The 26237-nt window shown below is 47.1% G+C and overlaps 2 protein-coding genes across 3 annotated transcripts in view; one reads left to right on the top strand and one right to left on the bottom strand.

Moving 5' to 3' along the window:
* Positions 1–7364, bottom strand: part of MKS1 (MKS transition zone complex subunit 1) — a 41885-nt gene extending 34521 nt beyond the window's left edge. For both annotated transcript variants that reach the window (XM_074388100.1, XM_010339742.3), the window contains exons 1-2: positions 7126–7364; positions 6529–6684 (exon numbers count right to left, since the gene is read on the bottom strand). Coding sequence is in view for 1 of the 2 variants with exons in the window: in XM_010339742.3 (XP_010338044.1) it covers positions 6529–6623 (95 nt within the window). In the remaining variant the exon portion in view is untranslated. The remainder of the gene's footprint in view (positions 1–6528; positions 6685–7125) is intronic.
* Positions 1119–25629, top strand: LPO (lactoperoxidase). The gene is made up of 12 exons (XM_003929108.3): positions 1119–1298; positions 2235–2322; positions 5333–5493; positions 6878–6995; positions 7358–7487; positions 8202–8408; positions 9967–10291; positions 12492–12652; positions 21901–22153; positions 23326–23499; positions 24508–24745; positions 24945–25629. Exons 1-12 carry the CDS (start codon positions 1223–1225, stop codon positions 25150–25152), a joined length of 2139 nt encoding a protein of 712 aa, XP_003929157.1. The 5' UTR covers positions 1119–1222; the 3' UTR covers positions 25153–25629.
* The last annotated feature ends 608 nt before the right edge of the window (positions 25630–26237 follow it).

Genomic DNA, 26237 nt, shown 5'->3' with positions numbered 1-26237 from the left:
CCTGGTCTCTAGAGTTAGCGTACAAAAAGTACATTCAACGAGATACAAATTAGTAGGGGGACCACAAAAGGGCAGAGGGAAAAACCGGAGGCAGGCGGGGGTGAAGGAGGCTGAGACGACCTGGTCTGGCCTATTCCAAGGGGAGATGATTCGGGAGGAGAGGTCTGCCAGGCAAAGCTCCAGAACGATTTCTCTCTGGGAGCTGAGACTTAGGGAGACATGGCCGGGGGGCAACCCGAACCTGAGGCTGCTCTCCCTGGCATTGTTCCGGATTCCACCAGTGAACGCCCCGCTGCAGGGAGAACCCGTGCGTTCTTGTGAAAGCCGAGGAGCCTCTCAGGAACCCGGTCTAAACACACAATCATTCCCTCTGCACGCTGCCTCCCCGGGCTGGAGCCAGAATCTCCTCCGAAGATATATGGGGTCTGCTCCACTAACCCCCATCAGAAGACAAAGCTGCCCAAATTTCAGTCAAAAGACTTGCGTTCAGAGTTAAAGCTCATGACGAAGGGGTTAACCCAAGAGCTGGAATCTTTCCAGGCAGCCTGGGGCACAGCTGTGGGCTCAGAGGAGCTCTGAGCTTCGTCACAACTTTCTTTCAGCATTGCCATCGAGTTGGCACTCTGAGGGAAGGAGAAGGCCCTGCCAGGCTTCCGAAGGGAGGCACCGAGTGTCTGCCTCTCAGGCACTGTCCCCTGGGGCTGGGCCAGAGGAGACTGGCTTGCAGGGAGCAACGTATCCCGGAGGGCAGAAGGGAGGGGCACTCAAAGGCAGGCTCCAGGCTTGGTAGCAGTGTTTCTCCCACCTGTGACAAGGGAAGTACGGCATCTCAGGGCCACAGGCTGTCAGGGTAAAACTGGATATTCTGGATCACTTGGTCCCACCTCCTCCCATAGCAAGCCAGGAGCCCGGAGATGTTAAGAAACCTGCCCAAGGTCACAGAGCTATTGGGAGCAAATGCAGAATGATAACTCGGGGCCTTAGATCCCCGAAGCCAGAATTCTCTCCCTCCCACCGCTGCTTCTCCTCTTTCCGTCTCCCCCAGTACCTAGCACAGGCCTGTGCATACGGTAGATGCTTCATTCGGTAATGTGGTTTCTCCTTCCCCGTTTCAGTGTTACGGTGTCTGGCATTCCTTGGGCTTTCTCTGCTTTCGTGATTCAAACCCTTCCACTCGGGCTCTAGAGAGGCTCACAGCGTGATCCTGCGTCGTGTTTCAGTGATGAGGGTCCTTCTTCATCTCCCAGCCCTCCTGGCTTCCCTGGTCTTGCTTCAGGCTGCAACATCTGCCACAAGAGGTGAGTGTCTCCCTTTATGGGTTTTCTGGCCCTGCTGTCACAAAGCACCACTGACTGGGTGGCCTAAGACAACAGAAATGTATTCTCTCACAGTCCAGGAGGCTGGAAGTCCAAAATCCAGGTGCTGGCAGGGCTGCGCTTCCTCTGAAGGCTCTAGGGAAGAATGTTCCTTTCTTCTTCAAGCTTCTGGTGGCCCGGGTATTCCTGGTGTTCCCTGGCTTGTAGTGCAACACTCGGGTCTCTGCCTCAGTCTTCACATGCCTTTTTCTTTGTGTGTCCTCTCTTCTTCTCATAAAACCACGATTCATTGGATTGAAGGCCTATGCTAAGGCAGTATGACCTCATTTTAATTAATTACAACTACAAAGACCCTACTTCCAAATAAGGTCACATTCTGAGGTTCCAATGCAGATGTGAATTTTGGGAGGGTCATTATTTAACCTACTACACCCTCTTTGTTCAGAAAACAGATCCTGCCCTCCATGCCCCAGACCCCAATACAAGAGGGAACAGGGAATCCCACCATTACTCTCAGGCCATCCCTTCTCTACGTCAGGGTCCTGGTGATCAGTGGGTCCTCTTTGATGAACTTGAGACAGTCCATGAGACCATCTCACCAGGAACCAGAAATACCCCACAGCACAGTATCCCTAGCCACCCTGAGTGGCCACACTCCTTCTTCAGCCCACCTCTGGGCATTCTAGTGAGAGCTCAAAGAGCAATTTTGACATCTCATTGAAGAGCCAAGAGGATTCTTCCCATTCTGTGCTTTTTTCCCTTAAGGACTCTTATGAAACCTTCCTAATCTTGATCTCCTGCCTGCCCAGAATTTAAGGGGTGGGGGTAATGACTGACAAAGAGGGAGACAGAAGCAGAAGGTATCTCAAAGGAGTGGTGTCTGACACCCTGCTTCCTGCTCCCCGCTCCAAGCCCAAGTGCAGACCACCAGAAGCTCTGCCATCTCCGACGCTGTGAGTCAGGCCAAGGTCCAAGTCAGCAAGGCCTTCCTGGACTCCCGAACCAGGTACGTGACACACAGACACACAGACACACACACACACACAGACACACTTCCCTTCACAGGCTTCCTGTTCAAGACAAACACATGTAGGCCAGCCCCAATGAGCCAATGAGCCGAACAACGATAAAACTTGCCCTTCCATCCTCCCAGCCCTCCAAGTACATGACAAGCATGAGCAATCGCCCACAATTCCTAAAGTCCTCAGCCTATACGTCTCCTGGAAGAGGACATCTCATCTAACCCTAGAAGGGCTTTCTTCCACATGGCCCAGTGTTTCCTTGGGCCACGCATTCCAGAGTCCCAGAAAGCCTCTCAGTAAAAGTTCTTCATTCATCCAACTGATACTGACTGATCCAGGCCAGGTCCACCAGAAGTCGAATCTGAGCCCTGCATTCAGGTGCAGGTGACGTTTTGGGGGAATGCTCACGGGGAAGCTTTGATGGAGTGAAGAAGCGGAGAAGTAAAGGGGGAGTTGCATAAATAATGTGGCTTCAGGTCTAGTCTGGAGCAGCAGCTGCTCCTCAGAGCCTGCCCCATCTTGGGGCAAGGCAGCAGAGCCCTCGTCTGCCCACATCAGTCAGACATGGCTGCAGGCTTGCAGGTGGTTGGGAGGTGTTGCACACACCTGTGGCATTGCCGGGCCCCAGCCAGGCTGCGCCAGTGGCTCAGAAGCAGACACCCAGCACGGTTACTGGAGTGAGCCCGTTGCTGATGCACCTGTGGCAGTGAGGGGAGGAGCCCAGGGCCCACCGGGACCATACAGTCAACCGCCCTTCAGTCCTGTGCAGGGACAACGTTGGCGCCTGCCCTCAGGAAACACGCACTCTAGGGAGAAGGCAGGCAAGAAGCAAGGGAGCCGTCATATTGAGAAAAAAGTCACCTTACTCTCCTCTCGCTGTCCCTTCACGCTGGACTTGGGCCTCCACTCACTCTTCCTTGGCCCTTGAATGAACTCTCAAGCTGTTGCACAACTTTTTTAGTGACTTAGATGATAAAGCATGCTCTGGATGCTGGTAGGCCCCAGACCAGGATTATCTCAAGAATTAACATGTCAGCATAAGAAGAGAAAGCCCAGCCCTGCTCTATTCCTTCAGCTCCGAGCTGCTCGAGGCCTCTAGGAGAAGAGAGGGTAGTGTCCTCCTCCCGCTTTCTGGGACTCCTCCTTCCTGGCCTGGGTTTCTGCTTGCTGGGGGTTAACCGAGAAGGGAGGAAAAAGGGGTGGCAAGTCTACATCTCCTGGACAACTCAGTCCCCAAGGGGCCGGAAGCTCCCTCTGTCTCTCTCCACTCGGGTACTTTCCTGGTTTCTCAGACAGATCCGGCTGTCAGCTCTGTGATCTGGAAAATTCTCTGGCCAGTGGCTCCCAGCTCCAACCCTCTGCCTGGGAGCATCGGCCCCCTCCTTCACCCTTACCCACCCTGACCCTTTTAAGTGGCCTCCAGAAGACTAGCAGCTTCACCCTCCTGTTGAGAGCACGCAGGTTCCGGATTCCACTCTGGGGCTGCCCTGCCCCTCTCTGTGTGCTGTCAGGACCCTGGCCGGCCACAGTTGCCTTCAGTCAGGCTCTTCAGGCAGGTGTCAAACCCCAGCCAGGACTCCAGGACACACAGTCAAGCCCTCCTTCTAAGACCTTTCTCCCTAGAATTAAGGGGGAGAGCTGCATGGTGGTAGAAGGGAAATGCCCAGTATTTCTGCAAATGTCTCCAAAGGAAAATCCTCTCTCGCTCCTTAAATTCAATCCCTTTATAGCCTCAAGATGGGGACAGCATAAAAACCACAAAGCCAGTGTTCATACGCCTCCTTTGCAAGTCCTGCACAGGCCAACCAGCGCCCTGCTTTGTGCGGGTGCCCCCCCACCGCTGCTGGTTAGTTAGTTCTTGGACTCAGGGGCCTCACAGAGCAGGCAGAGCCCAGGCCAGGGCAGGAAAGGAAGGAACACCTGGAACGTTGCGTGGGACCTTACCGGCTAAGCCCAGGGAGGCCCAGCGGTCTGCCTGCCTTTGTTCATGGGGTGAGGGGGACTCTAAAATACCTTGTAGCAGCCCCTCTGGGACCCGTCTGATGGCGGCGGTGACACTCACACATTCACGTGTGTGCTCTGTACAGATGCAGCTCTGCGGGCCCTACATTCACTCCTCCCAAAAATCCTAGGAAGTACTGAATCCAACTGTAGAAAACAGCTGTGTTTGAGGTCAGAAATGATGAAACGGCATTGCTCAACCTAAGGTTACTATCATTACCTTCATCAGGCGTCCCCAGACTTTTTCCACAGGGGGCCAGTTCACTGTCCCTCAGACCGTTGGAGGGCTGCCACATACTGTACTCCTCTCACTGACCACCAATGAAAGAGGTGCCCCTTCCTGAAGTGCGGCGGAGGGGCGGGATAAATGGCCTCAGGGGGCCGCATGCGGCCTGCGGCCGTAGTTTGGGGACGCCTGACCTTCATTATACCGATAAGGAAACTGAGTACAAAGAGCTTAAAAAATTTGCCTCAAAGGCACACAACTAGAAGGTGGCAGTCAGGAGTCAATCCCAGTCAGTCTGCCCCAGAGTCCATACCTGTCTCTGATGGGAGAAAATTATGATTCCCAGTTCATCAATGAGGGGAGGGTCACTCAGAGGTCCATATAATTAAACCAATCCTGGTGGAACCCAGATCCACCCTGGGGTCTGTCCAGCTCCAAGCCCACTTTAGGCCAGCATGGTCCAAGATAACTTTTTAGGATGATGAAATGTTCTATATCTGCACTGTCCAACATGGTAATCACTAACTGCATCTGGCTTTCAGCACTTGAGATGTACCTAGTGCTGCCAAGGAACTGAATTTTTTATTTTAATTTTAATAAATTTCCACTGAAACAGCCACATGTGGTTAGTGGCTACCGTATGGGGCAGTGCAGCAGCCTGGGTAACAAGGCCATGTTGTACCCACACCCCCGCCCACCCCTCCAGTGGCCCCCAGCTCCCTTCCTACAGGGTGCAGGCCATGATCGCCCATCTCTCTCCACTGTAGGCTGAAGACCGCCATGAGCTCTGAGACTCCCACCAGCCGACAGCTCTCAGAGTACCTCAAGCATGCCAAAGGCCGGACCCGCACAGCCATCCGCAATGGACAGGTGTGGGAGGAATCTTTAAAGAGACTGAGGCAGAAGGCGCCCTTGACCAATGTCACAGGTACTGAAAACCCACCAGCTCTCTGTGGCAGGAAGGGGTCATCTCCCCATAAGAGAGAGCAGAGGCCACCCAAATCTGCACTCCCTGTCGAGAGCTATCTACTCAGAGGAACGGTCCTGTCTCTCCCTTCTTAGACCCGTAGACCAGACTGGCAGAGCAAGGACGGGCTAAGAGCACAGCTAGCGCAATGCTCTTTTTGCAGAGGAAGGAACTGAGACCCAGCAAGATCACATTGGTGACTTCATGTAAGGGGACATTGGTGCTCTTTGTATCACACCATCTGTGAGGCCTCTGCCCAAAGGAAGTGCTAAAGTCAATAAACATGGGTTCCTTGTCCTAAACCACAATGTCACCACTTCCTCTAGTCGAGGGGACATTTAAGCCACCTGCGTCAGGGGGATCTACTGGGAGGTCACAGGAGGTAAGATTTGCCTCTCGTTCTGGGTAAGATGGAGCTAAAACAATGAACCTACCTGATGGCTTGGTCATGACCTCCTCCATCCCCACCACCCTCACCCCCAACCAAATGCCACAGCCCACAGTGGGTCATGAGGAAGGGGTTTGGTCCTGACGGAAGGAAGAGGCTGTGGGTTCTCCCTGGGAAAACATCAAGTAAGAAGGGATACCTGGCCTAGGAGTTGGGCAAATTCCAAAGCTCCAAAAGAAGGAAACTGAGACGAGGTAAGGAGAAGTAGGAAGCACGTCGACCTCTGAAATCCAAAAGGTTCTGAGAGCTGAAAACCCACCACCTTTCAGACGAAGAAGCCCCCACAAGCCAGATGCCCTCACCTCCCTGCCCTTGCAGACAGCAGGGTGGATTCGGGTATGCGTTCAGAAGTAGGCATCTCTCTCCACTCTGTGCCCACACTGAACCCTCTGATGCCTAAAGGCCCCCTACTCCGTCACTCCTCCCACAACCCCCGCCTCTCACTGAAAAATCACCTGGCCCTCCCCAACACCCTTCCTAGTTATGTCCCTGCTCGCTGGGTCTTTTAGATGTAAACGAAGCTTTAGAAGAAAGCAGTCTATACTCACATACGCTTAACCGTCCAGGGGATTTCCATTCTAAAAGAAAGCCTTGTCAATTCAAATGAATCTTGACCTGCTACACCCGGCAATTCTGGGGACATTCCCAGTTACTCTCTGTGGCCTTGGGCAAGTCTCTCGAACACTGTGGGCTCCTTTTCTTCCCTGTAAAATAGGAATAAAATTTATGACCTTAACGAGTTGTCAGATGCATTGAGAAGCCCCTTGAGAAACGGTTACTTGGAAGGGAAGGTATTCCAGAACATGCGGGTTCACCCCTGGTCTCCATTTCCTGCCTCCCACCAGTGCCTGCGGATGGAGAAAGAACTCAGTCCCTTTGGGGTCCCTTCTGTTTCAGGTCCCAGTCTGGACCTGACTTCGCTGTCTCGGGAGGTGGGCTGTGGTGCCCCTGCTCCCGGGGTGAGATGCGACCCGTGCAGCCCTTACCGCACCATTACGGGAGACTGCAACAACAGGTGGCGGGGCTTGGGGTGTGGGGGCCGACCCTTCCAGCCTCCCGCCCCGCCAGGGCCTTTGCCCCTTGGGCACTCCAGGCAGATCTGCCACTGCCTTGCCCGCCTGGGCTGGCGTTCCCACCTTCCCCACCTTCTCAGGACCGTGCGTTTCCAGCCCTCTCCCGCGAGGCCGCGCCTTTCCCCGGGGCCGGGGAGCCGTGCGCCCCCAGGGCGTGCGCGCGGTTCCGAGACCCCACATTGGAGAGGCCCCCTTCTCCGCGTCCCCTTCCCCTCGAGCAGAGGCTCCTTCCCCCTCGGGGTCCTGGGCTTTGGGGCCCCGGAGCCGGCCTGCCGAGGCTCAGCGCGGATCCGGCCTGTTTCAGGAGGAAGCCCGCCCTGGGCGCGGCCAACAGGGCGCTGGCGCGCTGGCTGCCCGCGGAGTACGAGGACGGGCTCTCCTCGCCCTTCGGCTGGACGCCGGGGAAGACGCGCAACGGCTTCCCTCTCCCGCTGGTGAGGGCGGGCCGGGCGCGGGGGAAGGATGGGAGCCGGCGGGGACCGCATGTCCTCCCCGCACACGCCGCGAAACGAGGAGGAGAAATCAGGGCGGGCAGCTGGGGTGCGCGAGGGAGAGCTGCGCCGGCCCCGCCTGCCGCTAGAGGGCAGCAGAGCTCGGAGCCCGGAGACCCGCACGTGGTGCTCACGCCCCGGCCGCCGCAGGCCAGATACCCTGGGGTCTCCCGGGCAGATGGCCTCCCTGCCCCATCCTGCTCGCGCTTACCCCAGCCCCCGCCCCTGGAGTGCGTCAGCTGTTGTTTGCCCGGAGGTCCTCTTTGTTGGCCTCAACGGAGCTGGCAGCCCTACCCAGAGCCCCTCTCCTATTCCCGGACACCTGGCGCCTCCGTAGCTCACACTTCGGAGGCAGCCTGTCTTTGTTTTCCCTGTCATAGTGGAAAGGGCACTGGCAAGTCATGAAGTCATACAGATCTGGGTTCAATCCCTCCCTATCCCTTTATAGCTGCAGGACTTGGAGAACTGACTTCACCACTCCGGGATTCAATCTCCCTCTCTACAGAATAGGCTAATGCCAGCCACCTCACAAGCTCCTTGTAGGGTTTAAATGTACTTGTAACATGGTAGGTCGGTCGTTAATAAGCTGCAGTTGCATCTGAATTCTCAAAGCACTTTTTCCTCTAATCTGCCCTCCCCTTCTCTCTCCATCTGTAGGCCCGGGAGGTATCTAACAAGATTGTTGGCTATCTGAATGAGGAGGGTGTTCTGGACAAAAACAGGTCTCTGCTCTTCATGCAGTGGGGTCAGATTGTGGATCACGACCTGGACTTTGCCCCTGACACCGAGCTGGGCAGTAGCGAGTACTCCAAAGCCCAGTGTGATGAGTACTGTATCCAGGGAGACAACTGCTTCCCCATCATGGTAGGACCCTGCAGCTGGGTGTCTATAACTAGCCAGCCCCTTGCCCACCCTCTTGTAGCAGACATTCCCAGCTCATTGGCTAGGATCTCTGCATAGATCTTGGATACTGATTCCCATGCCACATGTGTCCATTCATTCACTCATCTGTTTATTCAGTAAATAGACATTGACCACTCCATGCCAGGCAGTGAGCTAAGCACTGAGGATTCCAAAGTGAACAGGACACTGCTCCTGCTCTCAAGAACAAAGGGCCAGTGTGGGGACCGGACAAGTAAACTATTGATAGCAGAATGGGAACACTGGAGAAGGCTGTCTACATCCCAGACCCGGCAGCGTGGGTAACACCTGAGAGCTTATTAGAAATGGGAAATCTTGGCTGGGTGCGGTGGCTCAGGCCTATAATCCCAGCACTTTGGGAGGCTGAGGTGGACAGATTACCTGAGGTCAAGAGTTTAAGACCAGCCTGGCCAACATGGTGAAACCCCATGTCTACTAAAAATACAAAAGTTAGCCAGGTGACGTGCACCTGTAATCCCAGCTACTCGGGAGGCTGAGGCAGGAGAATCACTTGAACCTGGGAGGCTGAGGTTGCAGTGAGCCGAGATCGCGCCACTGCACTCCAGCCTGGGTGACAGAGCAAGTCTCCATCTTAAAAAAGAAAAAAAGAAAAAAATGCAAAATCTCAAGTCTCACCCAGACGTTAGGAAATAGATTCTACATTTTTAGCAAGATCCCCAGAGACTCATTTTATACATGATAAAGTTTACGCTGCTGTACGTCATTGTGGAGGATGACTTCAGCTCCTCTCAGAAGGACGAGAAACCTGGATGAATTCAAGTGAGCAGCAGGGACTTGTGGGAATTTCCATCAGGAAGGGAGAGAAGCTTGCAGCAATGCATCTTTTCTTCTTATGCATTGGTATTACAGTTAGTCATTTGTTCACTCAGAGAATATATCGAGGCTATGTGCTGTGATGTAGAGAGCGCAAGCTGTGGCATGAAGCCAATTATCTGAATCCTACATCTTTCCCTTCCAGTTTGTAAGTTCTTAGGCAACTTGCTTAACTTTGCTGAGCCTCAGTTTTCTCATCCATAAAATGGAACCCAATTGTCCACCTTCCAGGGTTTTTTTGTTTTTGTTTTTGTTTTGAGGACTGAGGTGAGTTAAAGTATGCATAATTCCTGGCACACGGTAAGTCCAAAATAAATGCATGGCAGCTGTTGTTAGTAGCAATTATTAACAAAGCTGTTCCCATCTCATGTCCTGCTTTCCTGTCCAGGGAGCTCAGGACTCCCTCCCCACCAAAAATTTGGAGCCCTCACTGTGAGGACTGAATGATTACCCTCAGCAATTTTACACAGCAGGATATAATGAACTTCAGGATGTTATGAGCCCAGGGTGTGTAATGTCAGCAAGAAGTGTCTGGGATCAGTGTCTAGTACCAGGGTCCCAGGAAGGCGCCATCAGCATCTTTGCATCCAGACTTGGCATAGGGAGAGGTTGCCAGGGCCCAGCTGTTCCACCCCTCCCCAGTCACCTATGCCCAATCTCTCTGCAGTTCCCACCCAATGACCCCAAAGTGGAGACTCAAGGGAAATGCATGCCTTTCTTCCGAGCCGGCTTCGTCTGCCCCACTCCACCCTACGAGTCCCTGGCCAGAGAGCAGATCAATGCTCTGACCTCCTTCCTGGATGCCAGCTTTGTGTACAGCCCGGAGCCAAGCCTAGCCAGCCGCCTCCGCAACCTCAGCAGCCCCCTGGGCCTCATGGCTATCAACCAGGAGGTCTCAGACCACGGCCTGTCCTACCTGCCCTATGACAGCAAGAAGCCAAGCCCCTGCGAGTTCATCAACACCACCGCCCGCGTACCCTGCTTCCTGGCAGGTGAGTCTAGCCTGGGAACGGAAGATCCCAAGAACAAGGGGATTATCCAGGGAAGCTTTACCACTGCCCACTTCTAATCATCTTTCTGAAAAAATGCACACGGAGCCACCGCTGTCCCTGGCATGGTCCAGGACTAGCAGAAGGGCCCAGATGAATAAAGAATCCAAGAACATGTGTTCTCTGTAAAACAAAATCAGGAAGTCCAGAAAAGTAACAAAAAAAAATAAAAAGAAAATTCACACAATCCTACCATGAACCAATTATCACCGCTAACTTTTTATTTTTATTTATTTATTTTTTTTTTGGAGATGGAGTCTGGCTCAGCCACCTGGGCTGGAGTGCAGTGGCACAATCTCATCTCACTACAATCTCCTCCTCCTGGGTTCAAGCAATTCTCCTGCCTCAGCCTCTCGAGTAGCTGGGATTACAGGCACGTGCCACCACGCCAGGCTAATTTTTGTATTTTTAGTAGAGACGGGGTTTCACCATGTTGGACAGGCTGGTCTGAAACTCCTGACCTCTTGATCTGCCCACCTCAGCTCCCAAAGTGCTGAGATTACAGGCGTGAGCCGCCATGCCCGGCCCATCGTTAACATTTTAATGCTTATTTTCCAGTATTTTTTCTATCACAGATACAGTTCTACATTGTTTTACAGAATGCTCCAAAGCCTGAAGGCTTCAATGCATCCACTCCATGCCGTTAACTGTTCTTCTGTGACATGCTTTTCAGTGGTTACCTGGTATTTCATGACATATATTACCATCATTTATTTTCTCAGCCCTAGTTGGGAACATTTAGTTACTTCCAGTTTTTCTGTGTTTTGTTACTGTTGTTTTAGGTAATGAACATCCTCACTGATAAATCTTTGTTCTCTTTTTTAATATATTTGTTAAGGTAATTTTCCAGAAGGGGAAGTTCTTGATGAAGAGGAATGTATATTTTTAAAGCTTTTTATATACCCTGAGCACAAAACCCCTACTCCATACGTGCACAACCAAAGCCCTGCCAGTTCTCTTTATTCCAGCTGCCCTCCTGGTCCTCTCTGTCTGTGGCTTCTGGAGGCCATCCCACCCTTAAACACCCTCTCTCGGAACAAAACCCCAGCCACCCTGATGTTGCAGAAGGCCAGCTCATAGGCCAAGATATCTTTATAGATCTTTGGGATTTTGTGTTCACATATGTTCCACATCAATCCAGACACAAAACTGAGTTCTTTTTTGTTTTTCATAAAAATATGCACTCACACCAAGAATTTGCCATTTTAAATAGACTTTCCTGGCCTGGTGCAGTGGCTCGCACCTGTAATCTCAGCCCTTTGGAAGGCTTACGTGGGAGGATTGAGGCCACAAGTTCAAGACCAGCCTGGGCAACATAGCAAGACCCCTGTCTCTACAAAATATTTAAAAACATGATGGCACATGCCTGCAGTCCCAGCTACTCTGGAGGCTGAAGCAGGAGGATCACTTGATCCCAGGAGGTTGAGGCTGCAGTTAGCCAAGATGGCGCCACTGCACTCCAGCCTGGGCAACAGAGCTAGACTCTGTCTAGATAGATAGATAGACAGACAGACAAATAGATAGACTTTCCTCAAGATTAGAGGACACAGGGAGAATTCCCCTTATCCCCTTATCCCCTTATGAGACCCCTGGTCTTTGGCCATTTCACGGCTCCCCATCCTTACTCCTCTCTCCCTCCCACTATGGGCCTCATCTCCAGATTATTCTCCCTTTATTACCCAGAGGAACTCAACCCCACCCAAGCTCCTCACCTCAAACCTGCATTCCTAAAACCTTCAAAGTTCTCTGTGAAGTAAAAAGCTCCTCATTCATTTGAAGCTCCCCTTCCTAGAAGGCAATTGGGTTATAATTAGTAAAATGTTACTGTCTAGTGTGTCACCACTAGCCTTCATCACGGTCCTGTCATAGGCTTTATTCTCATTTTCATAGATAAGGGGACTGAGGCTCAGAAACGTTAAGTAACTTGCCCAAGGTCACACAGCTAAAAAGTGTGTATAGAACTGAGAGTCGAACCTGTGATTCAGTCCCCCCTCCCCATCCCTCTTTACCGCACTGGAAGGAGGGCTTGTTGAGGGTGGCGGTGAAGCGGGGGCTGCTATGGGGCACCATCATTTCTTTGTGCAGGTGACTGGGTCCTGGGGCTGTTAGAGAGAATCTACCTTCCTGCCTTCTGGTCTTTCAGGAGATTCTCGAGCCTCAGAGCATATTCTGCTGGCCACATCCCACACCCTCTTTCTCCGCGAGCATAACCGGCTGGCCACAGAACTAAAGAGACTCAACCCTCAGTGGGGTGGAGAGAAGCTCTACCAGGAAGCCCGGAAGATCCTGGGAGCCTTCGTGCAGGTAGGGAGGCCCAGGAGCACTGTCACCTGGGCCCACCTGGCTCCCACTCCTGGCTGTGCCCTCTGCTCGCGACTGTGCCCCCTCTTCTGTTGCCACACCTCCGCTTCCCCCGGCCTCTCTGCTGCTTCTCTCCTGTTGTCTCATCCTTTGAAATCTCCCTCCTTTCATTTTTTTCAGCTTCTCTGTCTCAAAAGGAATCTGTGGATTTGGAGTGTTGGAAAGTCACTGTGTGTTGGTCCCTTCAGTGTGCCCACCTGGGTGCCATTACTGGGACCATAGCACCTTCACTCCTGGGTCTGCTACATAGCAGTGATTTGGGTTATTTTGATTTGAGTCTCTTCCTTTTAAATTCTCTACATCTAAGCACATCTCATGGGTGTACTCAACTGATATTGTTGATTGGCTGATCAACTAACTAGAAGAGACTTACAAAGTTTGATGTGTTGATATTAACCATACACGTATTTTTTAAACATTTTACTTTGAAATAATTATAGATTCTAATATACTGCAATAGGAGGGGGGTTTCAAAGGATGAGACAACAGAAGGAACAGAGTGGCCTGGGGAAGTGGACGTGTGGGAACAGAAGAGGTCGCTGGAGGCGCAGCAACAAGCAGAGGTCAGAGCCAAGAGTGGGAGCCAGGTGGGCCCCGGGCAGGGCTCTGGGGCCTCCCTGCCTGCAGGTGATTTGATTCTAAGAATTATATAGAAAATTGCAAGAAAAATGTATGAAGAGGTCCCACGCACTCCTCACCCAGTCTCCTCCAGTGCTAATGTCACATAACCATGGTGCAATGGCAAAACCAGGAAGTTAACATGGATATAGACCATAGAGCTTACTCAGATCTCACCAGTTATAAATGCAATCATCTGTGTGTGTGTGTCTGCATAGCTCTGTGCAGTTTTATCACATATGTAGCTTCAAGTAACCACCGCAATAAAGACTCTTAACTGTACTGTCACCCCAAAATTCTCTACCTCTTCACAGCCACATCCACCCTCACCCCTATGTTCCTAACCCCTGGCAACCACTGATCTTTCCTCCATCTCTGTAATTATGTTATTTCACAGATGTTATATACATGGAATTATGCAATATGTATCCATCTGAGATGTGCTTTTTCATTAAGCATAATATCCCTAAGGCTCCTCTGTGCTGTTGCATATATCAATAGCTCATTCCTTTTTGTTGCTGAGCAGTATTCCATGGTAGGAACGAACTACAGTTTGTTTAACCATTCAGCTTTTGAAGGGCATTTGGAAAGTTTCTAGTTTGAGATTATTATGAATTAAACTACTATAAACATTCAAACATAAGTTTCTGCATGAAAATAAATTTTTATTTTTTTGAGACATATGCCTAAGAGTGCAATTGCTAGGTCACATGGTAAGTCCATTTACAGTTTTTTAAATTTGTTTTTTATTTTTTAATGTTGTGCGTACATAGTGTCTATATGTTTGGGGTAGATGAGGTGGTTTGATGAGGACATACAATGTGAAATAAGCACATCATGGGGTATCCATCCTCTCAAGCACTTATACCTTGAGTTGCAAAACAATCCAGTTACATTCTTAAGTTATTTTAAAATGTACAATTAAGTTATTATTAAGTATAGTCACCCTGCTATGCTATCAAATAGCAGGGTTTGGTTTTTGGGGTTTTTTTTTTTTTTTTTGAGACAGAGTCTTGCTCTGTTGCCCAGGCTGGGGTCCAGTGGTGCCATCTTGGCTCACTGCAGCCTCCACCTCCTGGGCTCAAGCAATTCTCCTGCCTCAGCCTCCTAAGTAGCTGGGGTTACAGGCACCCGCCACCACATCCTGCTGATTTTTGTATTTTTGGTGAAGATGGGATTTCACCATGTTGGCTAAGCTAATCTCGAACTCCTGATCTCAAGTGATCCACCCACCTCGGCTCCCAAAGTGCTGGGATTACAGGCATGAGCCACCGCGCCATCCTGTCTATTTTTTGGTACCCATTAACCATCTCCATGTCCCCCATCCACAGCCTCTCCCTACCCTTCCCAGCCTCTGGTAACCATCCTTCTACTTTCTATGTCCATGAGTTCAGTGGTTTTGATATTTATATCCCACAAATAAGTGAGAACATGCCATGTTTGTCTTTCTGTGCCTGGTATATTTCAGGTAACATAATGATCTCCACTTCCATCCATGTTGTTGCAGTTGACTGGATCTCATTCTTTTTTATGGCTAATAGTACCCCATTGTGACTATGTACCACATTTTCTTTATCCATTCATCTGTTGATGGATGCTTAGGCTGCTTTCAAATCTTAGCTATTGTAAACAGTGCTGTAACAAACATAAGAGCGTAGATATCTCTTTGACATACTGATTTTATTTCTTTTGGGTATATACCCAGTAGTGAGATTGCTAGATCATATGGCAGCTCAGTGTTTAGTTTTCTAAGGAATCTCCAAACTGTTCACTGTAGTGGTTGTACTAATTTACATTCCAACCAACAGTTTACGAGGGTGCCCTTTTCTCCATATTCTTGCCAGCATTTGTTATTGCCTTTCTTTTTTATATAAACCATTGTAACTGGGGTAAAATAATATCTCATTGTAGTCTGGATTGCATTTCTCTGATTATCAATGATGTTGGGCACTTTTCATATGCCTGTTTCCCATTTGTGTGTTTTCTTTTGAGAAATGTCTATTCAAATCTTTTGCCTATCTTTTGATAGGATTTTTTTTTTTTTTTGAGACGTAATCTCGCTCTGTCACCCAGGCTGGAATGCAGTGGTGCGATCTCGGCTCACTGCAACCTCCACTTCCCAGGGTCAAGCTATTCTTCTGCCTCAGCCTCCCAAGTAGCTGGGAGTACAGGCATGCTCTACAACGCCCGGCTGATTTTTTTTTTTTTTTTTTTTTTTTTTAGTAGAGACAAGGTTTCACCCTATTGGCCAGGCTGGTCTTGAACTCCTAACCTCATGATCCTGCCTGCCTCAGCCTCCCAAAGTGCTGGGATTACAGGTGTGAGCCACTGTGCCCGGCTCCTATAATGTTATTTAAGCTCCTTATATATCCTGGTTATTAATCCCTTGTCAGAAGGGTAGTTTGCAATGTTTTCTTGTAGTAGTTTCACAGTTTGAGGTCTCAGATTTGTCTTTAATCCATTGTAATTTGATTTTTATATATGGGTAAAAGATAGGGGTCTAGTTTTATTCTCCTGCATATGGATTTCCAATTTTCCCAGCACCATTTATTGAAGAGACTGTCTTTTCCCTAGCATATGTTCTTGGCACCCTTATTGAAAATGAGCTCAGTGTAGGTATGTGGATTTGTTTCTGGGTTCTCCGTTCTGTTACATTGGTCTTTGTGTCTGTTTCTATGACAGTACTATGCTGTTTTGGCTACTATAGCTCTGTAGTATAATTTGAAGTCAGGTAATGTGATTCCTCCAGTTTTGTTCTTTTTAATTAAGACATCTTTGGCTAATCTGAGTCTTCTACTTTTAGTTTTAAAAGGAACTGCCAAATTACTTTTTAGAGTGGCTGTACCATTTTATATTCCTATCAGCAATGTATGCATGATCCGATTTCTTAGCACCCTGATGGTGTCATCGCCATTTTTTGTTTTATCCTTTCTGATAGATGTGTAGTAATAGCTCATTGTTTAATTTGCATTTCTCTAATGCCTAGGAATGTCGAACATCTTTTCCTGTGCTCATTTGCCACCTGTGTATCCTCTTCAATAAAATACTTGTTCAGATATTTTGCCTATTTTCAATTTGGACTATTTGTCTGGTAATGTTGGGTTTTGAGAGTTCTTTATGTATTCTAGACACAAGTCCTTTGTCAGATATGTGATTTGCAGAGATTTTCTCCCAGTCTATAATTTGGTGGGATGGGTTTTTTTTTGTTTTTTTTTTTTTTTCATCCCCTTAACAAGGTCTTTTGCAGAGCAAAAGCTTTTAATTTTAATGAAGTCCTTTTAATCGAACTTTCCTTTCCTGGGTTGTGCACATGATATCAAGTCTCAGAACTTTTTTCCTAGTCCTAGGTCCCAAAGACTTTCTCCTGCTTTTTCCTTCTAGAAGTTTTTTAGTTTTATGTTTTACATTTAAGTTTATGATCCATTTTGGGTAAATTTTTGCATAAAATGTGAGGTTTAGGTCAAGATGTTTTTTTAATGTTTTCTGGCCTAGGAATGTCTGATTGCTCCAGCACTCGCTTATTGAAAGACTATTGTTTCTTTGAATTGCTTTTGTTCCTTTAGCAAAAATTATTTGGGCATATTTACATGGATCTATTTCTGGGTTGTCTGTTCTCTTCCTATTTATGTCTATTCCGCTACCAAGACCACAGTGCTCAATTACTGTAGCTATATAGTAAGTCTTAACATACTTTATTCTTCTTTTTCAAAATTGTTTTAGATATTCTAGGATCTTTCCCTCTCCATACATATTATTAAATGAGTTTGTGTATGCCTACTGAAAAACCTTATTGAAATGTTGATATAAATTGATTTAAAACTATAGATAAATTTAGGGAGACTTGACATCTTTACAATGTTGAGTTTTCCAATCCATAGATTCAGTATGTCTCCCCAGTCTTTAGATTTTTTATTTCTTTAATCAACATTTTGTAGTTTTATCACACAGATTCTGTACATGCCTTGTTAGATTTATACCTCAGTATTTCATTTTCTTTGGAGGAATTATCAATGGTATTACAGTTTTATTGCAGTTTTTACTTATTTTATCAGTGTATGAAAATATAATTGATTTTTGTGTGTGTTGATTTTGTACCCTGTGACCTTGCTGAATTCCATTAATTCTAGGAGTTCTGCTATAGACTGCTTGGATTTTCTACACAGGACATCATGTAACATGCCAATAAAGACAGTTGTATTTCTTCTTTTCTAATCTATATTCTTTTTCTTTCTTTTTCTTGCCTTATTAGGTGGCAATTCCTAGAACTTCCTAGTGGCTCAAACTTCCAATACTATGTTAAATGCGAGTGATGAGAAAGCAGGCATCCTTGTCTTCCCAATCGAGAAAGTATTTAATGTTTCACGATTAAGTATAATATGAGTTATAAATGTTTCCTAGTTGCCCTTTATGAGATGAAGAAGCTCCATTCCTAGTATTTGGAGTTTTTATCATGAATCAGTGTTGAACTTTGTCAAATGGTTTTTCTGCTTCCATTGATAAGATCATATGATTTTTTATCTTTATTCTGCTTGCTTTGGATTTATTTTGCTCTTCTTTTTTTTAGTTTCTTGAAGTAGAAACTTAGATGACTGATTTGCAATCTTTCCTAATTTCTTGTGTATTTAGTGCTATAAATTTCCATCTTAGCACTGAGTTGACTACCTCCTGCAAATTTTGATATTGTGTTTTCATTTTCATTCAGAATGTATTTTTTAAATTTCCTTTCCGACTTCATCTTTAACCTGTGTATAATTTAGAAGTGTGTTATTGAATTTCCAAGTGTTCATGGATTTTCCTGTTGCCTTCCTGTTACTGATTTCTAGTTTGATTCCATCATGATCAGATACTATAGTATGATTTCAATTATTTTAAATTTGTTAAGATTTGTTTTATAACCCTGCTGTGGACTACCCTGTTGAATTTTCTATGAGTTCTTAAAAAGAATGTGTATTCTGCTGTTGTTGAATGCAATGCTCTGTAAATGTCAGTTGAATCTTTTGGTTGATGGTGCTATTTACTTCTGTACTCCAGCTAATTTTCTGTCTAGTAGGTCTCCCACTTACTGAGAGTCAGGTGTTGAAATCTCCAGCTATAAATGAGAATTGCCTATTTCTTCTTCCAGTCTTATCAGATTTTTCTTCATGTATTTTAAAGTTTTAAAGTTCTGTTGTTTGATCCATATCATTTAGGATTGCTTCATCTTGATGGATAGAACCTTTTATCATTATGTGATGTCCACTTCTATCCTCAGAAATCAACTTTATCTGCTTTATCTGATATTAATATAGTCAGTCACCCCTGCCTTTAAAAACTGATGTCTCCGTGATCTTTCTTATTCCATCAATTTCAACCTACCTATGTCATTATGTTTGAAGTGAGTTTCTTTTAGACAGCATATGATTGGGTCACTTAAAAAAAAAAAAAAGAAAAGAAATATACTCTGCCAATCTCTGACCTTTAATAATTATTACTTTTAAATTATCTTTAGAGTAATTATTGACATGTTAGAGATTAAATCTCCCATATCTCTCATTTTATTATTTGTTTTCTGTTTGTTCCTTCTGTTTCTTATTCCTCCATTGTTATTGTTTATGTTGCCTTCCTGTGGGTTAATTGAACATTTTTAGAGGTCCATTTGATCACATATTGCTTTGTATAATTTTCTTAGTGGTTGTTCTCAGGAGAGCTAGCTAGATATAGAAATTGAGATAGAGATATAGAGAAATATAGATATTGAGTTATGACATATCACAACCTATTGATGTTAGTGCTTTACACTTCAAGTGAAAACTTATTTCCATTTGGTTTCTTCACCTTCCCCACTTTTGAAATATAATTGTCTGAAGTATTTCTTCTACATACACTTTACACCACATCAGTTAGTGCTTCAACCATGAAATAGAATTTTAAAAACTCATGAGGTGGAAAAGAATGGATGTTTGCTTCTATTTTTACCAATTACATAGTTCTTCTTTCCTTTCTGAAGGTCCTGTCCTTCTTCTCTTATCGTTCTTCATGCTTAGAGAATTTGCTTTAGCCATTGCTTAAGGATAGGTCTCTGTGCAGCAAATTCTCTTGAGTATTCCTTTGTGTGAGAACGTCTTTATTTCCCCTTTATTGCTGAAGAATCATTTCACCAGCTACTGGATTCAGGGTTGACAGTTCTTGTCTTTCAGCACATGAAAAATGTGGTGTCACCTACTCTGGCTTCCATGGTTTCAGATAAGGGTTTCAGTGTTATTTGGTTTTTGTTTTGTTTTTAAGATGGAGTCTTGCTCTGTTGTCCAGGCTGGAGCACTTCGTGTGATCTCAGCTCACTGCAACTTCCACCTCCTGGGCTCAAGCAATTCTCTTGCCTCAGCCTCTCAAGTAGCTGGGACTACAGATGTGCACCACCACATTTGGCTAATTTTTTTGTTATTTTTAGTAGAGACGGAGTTCCACCATGTTGGCCAGGCTGGTCTCAAACTCCTGACCTCAGGTGATCTGTCCACCTAGGCCTCCCAAAGTGCTGTGATTGCAGGCATGAGCCACCACACCCAGCCCTTTACCATTATTTAAATTGGTGTTTCTTTACAGGTAATGTGTCATTTCTCTTTGACCATTTTCAATACTTTATGTTTAGTTTTTAGAAATTTAATTATGATATGTCTTGGAGTGAATGTCTCTATGTTTATCCTGTTTGGGAGTCATTCATCTTCTCGAATCTGTAAATGTGTGCCTCTCTCCAATTTTGAGAAATTTTCAAGCATTATTCCTTCAAATGCTTTTTCAGTTTCTCCCGCTTTCTCCTCTATTTCTGGGACTTTGTCGATATGAATGCCAGATCTTTTGTTATGGTCTCACAGAACCCAGAGGCTCTGGTTTGTTTGAGCAATTTTTAAAGTCTATTTTCTTTCTGTCATTCAGATGGAGTAAATTATCTTGATCTGGCTCCAATTCTATCCTCTGTCATTCCCACTCTATTACTGAGTCTATTCAAGCTTTTTAAAAATTTCAGTTAGTGTATTTTCAGTTCTGTAATTTTGATTTGTTTCTTTTTTATAATTTCTACTTATTTGCTGTGATATTGTATTTGTTTCAGGAGAATCTGTAATTGATTATTGAAGCATTTTTATAATGGCTGCTTTTCACATTTTTATCAGATAATTATAGCATCTGATTCAAGTCAGCCTTGGCATTGGTTGGTTGTCTTTTTTACTCAAAACGTGGCATTTCTGGTTCTTGGTATTATGAGTGATTTTCAGTTGTATCTTAGACATTTTGGATACTATATTAGGAGACCCTCGATCCCATTTAAATTTTCTATTTTAGGCCAGGCATGGTGGCTCACACTTGTAATTTCAGCACTTTGGGAGGCCGAGGCAGGTGGATCACCTGAGGTCAGGAGTTTGGGACCAGCCTGGCTAACGTGGTGAAACCCCATTTCTACTAAAAGTACAAAAATTAGGTGAGCTTGGTGGCATGCACCCGTAGTCTCAGCTACTTTGGGGGTGCTGAGGCAAGAAGATCACTTGAACCCGGGAGATCAAGACTACAGTGAGCCGAGATGGTACCACTGCACTCCAGGCTGGGTGACAAAGTGAGACCCTGTCAAAAAAAAAAAAAAAAAGCACTTCTATTTTAGCACATAGTTACCTTGTTTAGGTTTGGCGTGTAGGTTCTGGATCACTTCTGTGGGCTTTAGTTCCACCAAGGTTTACTCTTCTGAGCCTTGCAATGCTATTCTGGTCTCCTTCACTCTTCTGGTGTTTGGGGGCTTCCCACTCAGTCCCTGCTGGTGCTGTGTGCAAGGCGGGAAAGTACTTCCCTGGCTGCCTGCTGTTGCTGAGCAGCCTTCTAGGGGAACAGGAACCACTGCACCTGAGCTCCTTATGCCACTGGGTTGAAGACAAAGAGACACAGAGCTTCACTGTGAAAGCTAGATAGAAATGCGGAAAATGTTAAGCAAAAAAGCAGAATGCACAGGTGTGCATTCTGCAGGGTTATAACTATGTAAAAGTGGGTATCATATAGACAAAGGACTAGAAAGAATAAAAATTAATATAATTACTATGTTATGTGGAGGTGTTTTTCTTTTCTGAAAATTTTTAAATTTGTTTTTATGTAAAAGGAAACCAGAGACCCATCTTTCCATTCTGCCATATTTCTTTCAGAACTGGAGATTGGATGAACTTCCCTTGGTTGCCCCTGAATCATTCTTGCAGTTTATCATCCCTCTTGCCCTGATATTGTCACATTAAAGTGACACACAAAGACTGTCACTTTAGCATCAAGGTCATAAACTTAGTGCAAAGATGACAAAGAGAGTACATTCTATATGCCAAATGCAAATGGCTGCTTAGTGGAGTCCATGTTGAGACAAATTGTAAGAGATCAGCAGAAAGAATGTCATGATTGATTAGCAATGTCTGCTACAGTCATAGGAATGGGAACTGGACACATATGCTATCCATTTGCTATCCTTGATTTTCAACAGCTCATCACTCTTGGCTGCAGCTCTTTCACAGCTTCCCTCTGCAGAGGTTTAAACCTTCTTACACCTTAACCTCATAACTTGTTTCTCCCTCCAGATTATCACCTTTAGGGACTACCTACCTATTGTGCTAGGTGACCACATGCAGAAGTGGATACCCCCATATCAAGGCTACAATGAATCTGTGGATCCCACAATTTCCAATGTCTTCACCTTTGCTTTCCGCTTTGGCCACTTGGAGATCCCCTCTACTGTGTTCCGCCTGGATGAGAATTATCAGCCATGGGGGCCAGAACCAGAACTCCCCCTCCACACCCTCTTCTTCAACACTTGGAGGATGGTCAAAGACGGTATGTCCTTTCAGGGAAGTGCTGTCACCTGGGTCTCCCACTCTGCAGCCTGTTGTAGGGAAACCTGGTTTGGAAGTCAGATTCCAAGCACTTTTATGTGACCGTGGGCAAGTGAATTTACCTCACTGAGCCTCAGTTTCCTTATTTATAAAATGGAGACAATAATAGTACCCATCTCACAAGGCTATCCAAAAAATTAAATGAGATATACCTACAATGGATCCTGACACACCAGAGGTGATCAGTAAATATTAGTTATTATTTCTTTCCTCTTGGCTTCCAAGGTGACTGGGATTTCCCTACCTCCTTTCCCTGCCCTAGGCTTCTCTGACTCCTATAGAAAGAGTTCATGAGTTTGGTAAATAAATTGCTCTTATTTGATTTCTCTAGAGTTTTCCACCTCATAGAGGTGCCAGAGTTTGGACCCAACTTTCCTTTATCTCTAGGCTATGGTGTGTTGAAATTAACTTTACTTAAAGCCTAACTAGTCAAGGCCATTTCCCTGAGATTTATGCAACCTCTTCCCATTACACAGTGTTCCTCAGCAGAACATATGGAAGAAGAAGCTGACTCCATAAAGTAGAGCTTTAAAAATGCCTTTTTTTTTTTTTTTTTTTGTGACAGTGTCTCACGCTATCACACAGGCTGGAGTGCAATAGCATGATCTCAGCTCACTACAGCCTCAACCTCATGGGCTCATGTGATCCTCCTACCTCAGCCTCCTGAGTAGCTGGGACTACAAGGCACATGCCCCCACATCCAGCTCATTTTTTTGCCTTTTTTTTAGAGATGGGGTTTTGCCATGTTGCCCAGGCTGGTCCCAAAGTCCTGGGCTCAAGCAATCTTCCCACCTCAGCCTCCCAAAGTGTTAGGATTACAGGCCTGAGCCACCATGCTTGGCCAAAAAATATATCTTGATGTTTATATTCATGTCATCATCCCATGAATGCCCCTTTCTGCCCACCCCCAGAGCAGACAGTCTGGACACCCCTGTCTCCCTGAGCACACTCTTCAGGCTATACTGTGCTCTTCTTTCCCTCCTTCCAGCCTGAGATGTCCAGCTGATCCACATTCAGCCAAGAGAAAATGTCCAGTGGAGGCAGAGGCGAGCCATGGTGGATGTCCCCACCATACCCCCATCCTAAGCATGGCTTCTGGGTCTCCCTTGGCAGGTGGAATTGATCCTCTGGTGCGGGGCCTGCTGGCCAAGAAATCCAAGTTGATGAAACAGAATAAAATGATGACTGGAGAGCTGCGCAACAAGCTTTTCCAGCCAACTCACAGGATCCATGGCTTTGACCTGGCTGCCATCAACACACAGCGTTGCCGGGACCACGGGCAGCCCGGTGAGTGGGCCTGAAGTCTAGCCTGAACTGGGGAAATTCTAGCTAACTTTTTAGAGCTCCTGGAAACTCTCTTCTGTAACCCTCAGGATCTGAAACAGAAGTCAGGCCAGTTTTTTTTGTTGTTGTTCGTTTTTTGTTTTGTTTTGTTTTTTTAACAGGATATTGCTCTGTGGCCCAGGCTAGAGTTCAGTGGTATGATCACAGCTCACAACAGCCTCAAACTCCTGGCCTCAAGTAATCATCCTGCTTAAGCCTACCAAGTATGTGGGACTACAGGCGTGCCACCATGCCCAGCTTTTCTTTCTTTTTTTTTTTTTAAGGCATAGTCTTGCCCAGGCTGGTCTTGAACTCCTGGCCTCAAGCAATCTCCCACCTTGACCTCCCAAAGCACTTGGATTACAGGTGCAAACCATGTCCAGCCCCAGGCCATTTTAAAAACCCACTTTGTTGATCTATGAAACAGAATCTTTCATTTCCCCTAATGCAGAGAAAAGAGCACGTATCTGGTACTATCTTGGAATTTCTTAAATGAAAAACAGGTCAACAACTAACTTTAAAAACAGTTCAAAGCCCTGAAAACATCAAGAAAAGAACAGAGAGAAACCAATGACTGTTTGACCTTTCTTTGGTCCCCGCGAAAGGCAATTCAATAAAGAACCAGACTGCCTGAGTTCAAATCCCACCTATGCCATTTACTAGTTATAGGACTTTGGGCAAATTACTTAACATTTCTGTTCTTCAGTTACATATTTGTATAGTGCTTAGAAGAGTGCCTGGATTCATAGCAAGTACTACAGAACTTACATGATTACTTAGTGATTACATGGTGCTTAACTAACTAGCCCCTCAAGATTAAAGTGCACCTAAGAAACAATGGATTGCCTCCTTCCCCATCCCAAAGGCTGTAAGCCCAGACTTTTTAGGGCCGATAGAGAGTGGACAGGTCCCCGAAGAGGGCTGTGAACAGGAAGTCCCTGGGATGAGACAGCCTCAGCCTCTCCACCCTAGGGTACAATTCCTGGAGAGCCTTCTGTGACCTCTCGCAGCCGCAGACACTAGAGGAGTTGAACACTGTGCTGAACAACAAGATGCTGGCCAAGAAGTTACTGGATCTCTACGGGACCCCTAACAACATTGACATCTGGATAGGGGCCATTGCTGAGCCACTGGTGGAAAGGGGTCGGGTGGGGCCCCTCCTGGCCTGCCTCCTGGGCAAGCAGTTCCAGCAGATCCGCGATGGAGACAGGCAAGTGTACCCGCAGCCCGGGAGGGAAGGCGGTACCCTCCTCCGAGAGGGGGGTGCCATGCTGCATGAACTCTGACTCCAGACCTCAATGTGAGTGGGGTTTTTCATGGTCCCTGTGACCTCTTTCCTTCCCCTGTGACAGAGTGGGGAGGGGCCGGTGGCCAGGCGGTGTGGAGTGACTCTACTTCTGTCTCTGCAGGTTCTGGTGGGAAAACCCTGGGGTCTTCACAAAGAAACAGAAGGACTCTCTATGGAAAATGTCCTTCTCACGCCTCGTCTGTGACAACACCCGCATCACCAAGGTCCCACGGGACCCATTCCGGGCCAACAGCTACCCCGATGACTTCGTGGATTGCTCCGCCATTGACAAGCTGGACCTGTCACCCTGGGCCTCCGTGAAGAATTAGGGGCCTAGGTTCCAAGACCTCCTGTGTTGCACAGGAAAGTTCCCTTTGGTCCACAGTGCCACTTCAAGCAACTTCAATGACTTGGTCCCTTAGAGCCCCACAACCCAGTCCCAGCCCTTCTTTGCAGCTGGGCCTCTCTATACCCCCAGGTGAACAGCTTGCTCAGGCCCCAGGGTGGCTGCCTCAGCCCTCCCAGCTCTTACACTCAGCTCCTGTGGCTTCTCGTTTCTGTCGATGCCCCTCTGAGATGCCCTTCTGGTCCAGCTTGCTGAATGTTGCTTGTCCTCTTCCCCCCACAAGTCTTGGCCCTTGACCTTTATCTTCCTCCTGTACTCTCAACTAGATTGTGAGCTCCCTGAGCCAGGACTTCAGCCTGCCTCCAAGGGTCCCCCGCGGTACCTAGCACTGAATTAGAAGTGCTCAAACACATGTGATGACTGAATAAAGATGCTAGTAGTGACACTGTTCCTTCCAAAAGCAGACCTTGGAATCACTGCCAAATAAGGAACTAGACATTAACAGGCCATATACGGCTTACCACCGAGATGCCGCATGCATGGGTCTCGGGGTGAGAGGGGATGATTTCGTGGGATTTCTAAGAGCTCTCAAAGAAAGCGGAGGGGCAGGGATTCCTGGGGGAAAAAAGCACTGGCAGTGGAGTAGCAAGAGAGAGGGCGTGCAGTGGGAGAGCAGGTGGCGGTCCAAGAGATAAAACAGGAAGGAAAACCAAGCATGTGTCCCCCAGGGCTCAAGCTAATATCCCTTCCAGTGGCCCTTTGGAGAAAAGCCCTCTTATTCTAGGGTGGTTCTTGGATCCTGTGATGCCTCTGAAGGGGCACTTCCAGAACATTCCTTGAGCTTCTACACAACACATATTCATATGTTCTTCTTTAAACTGACCCCTTGGGAAAGATTAGCCCAGCCAGGGTCTGCGGATTCCCCGACTGGTGGGGTGGGAGTGGGGGACACTCAATCATCCTGTGGGAAAAGCCCAGGAGCCAGATGACCTCCGCTGCAGCCTGGCACTGCCACCCACTCCCTCCAGGCCTCGGATGAGTCCCTTCACCCCTCTATGTGAGAAGAAG

Source organism: Saimiri boliviensis, chromosome 17 (assembly GCF_048565385.1).
Source record: "Saimiri boliviensis isolate mSaiBol1 chromosome 17, mSaiBol1.pri, whole genome shotgun sequence".
In the NCBI taxonomy this organism is placed as follows: domain Eukaryota; kingdom Metazoa; phylum Chordata; class Mammalia; order Primates; family Cebidae; genus Saimiri; species Saimiri boliviensis.
The sequence above is the reverse complement of the archived record's forward strand: the minus strand, read 5'-3'. Positions and strand labels throughout refer to the sequence as shown.

Coding starts and splice junctions, on each gene's coding strand:
- LPO (XM_003929108.3), top strand. CDS start 1,223: ATGAGGGTCCTTCTTCATCTCCCAGCCCTCCTGGCTTCCCTGGTCTTG. Junction 6,996..7,357: donor ACGGGAGACTGCAACAACAG/GTGGCGGGGCTT, acceptor GGCCTGTTTCAG/GAGGAAGCCCGCCCTGGGCG. Junction 23,500..24,507: donor CCGGGACCACGGGCAGCCCG/GTGAGTGGGCCT, acceptor TCTCCACCCTAG/GGTACAATTCCTGGAGAGCC.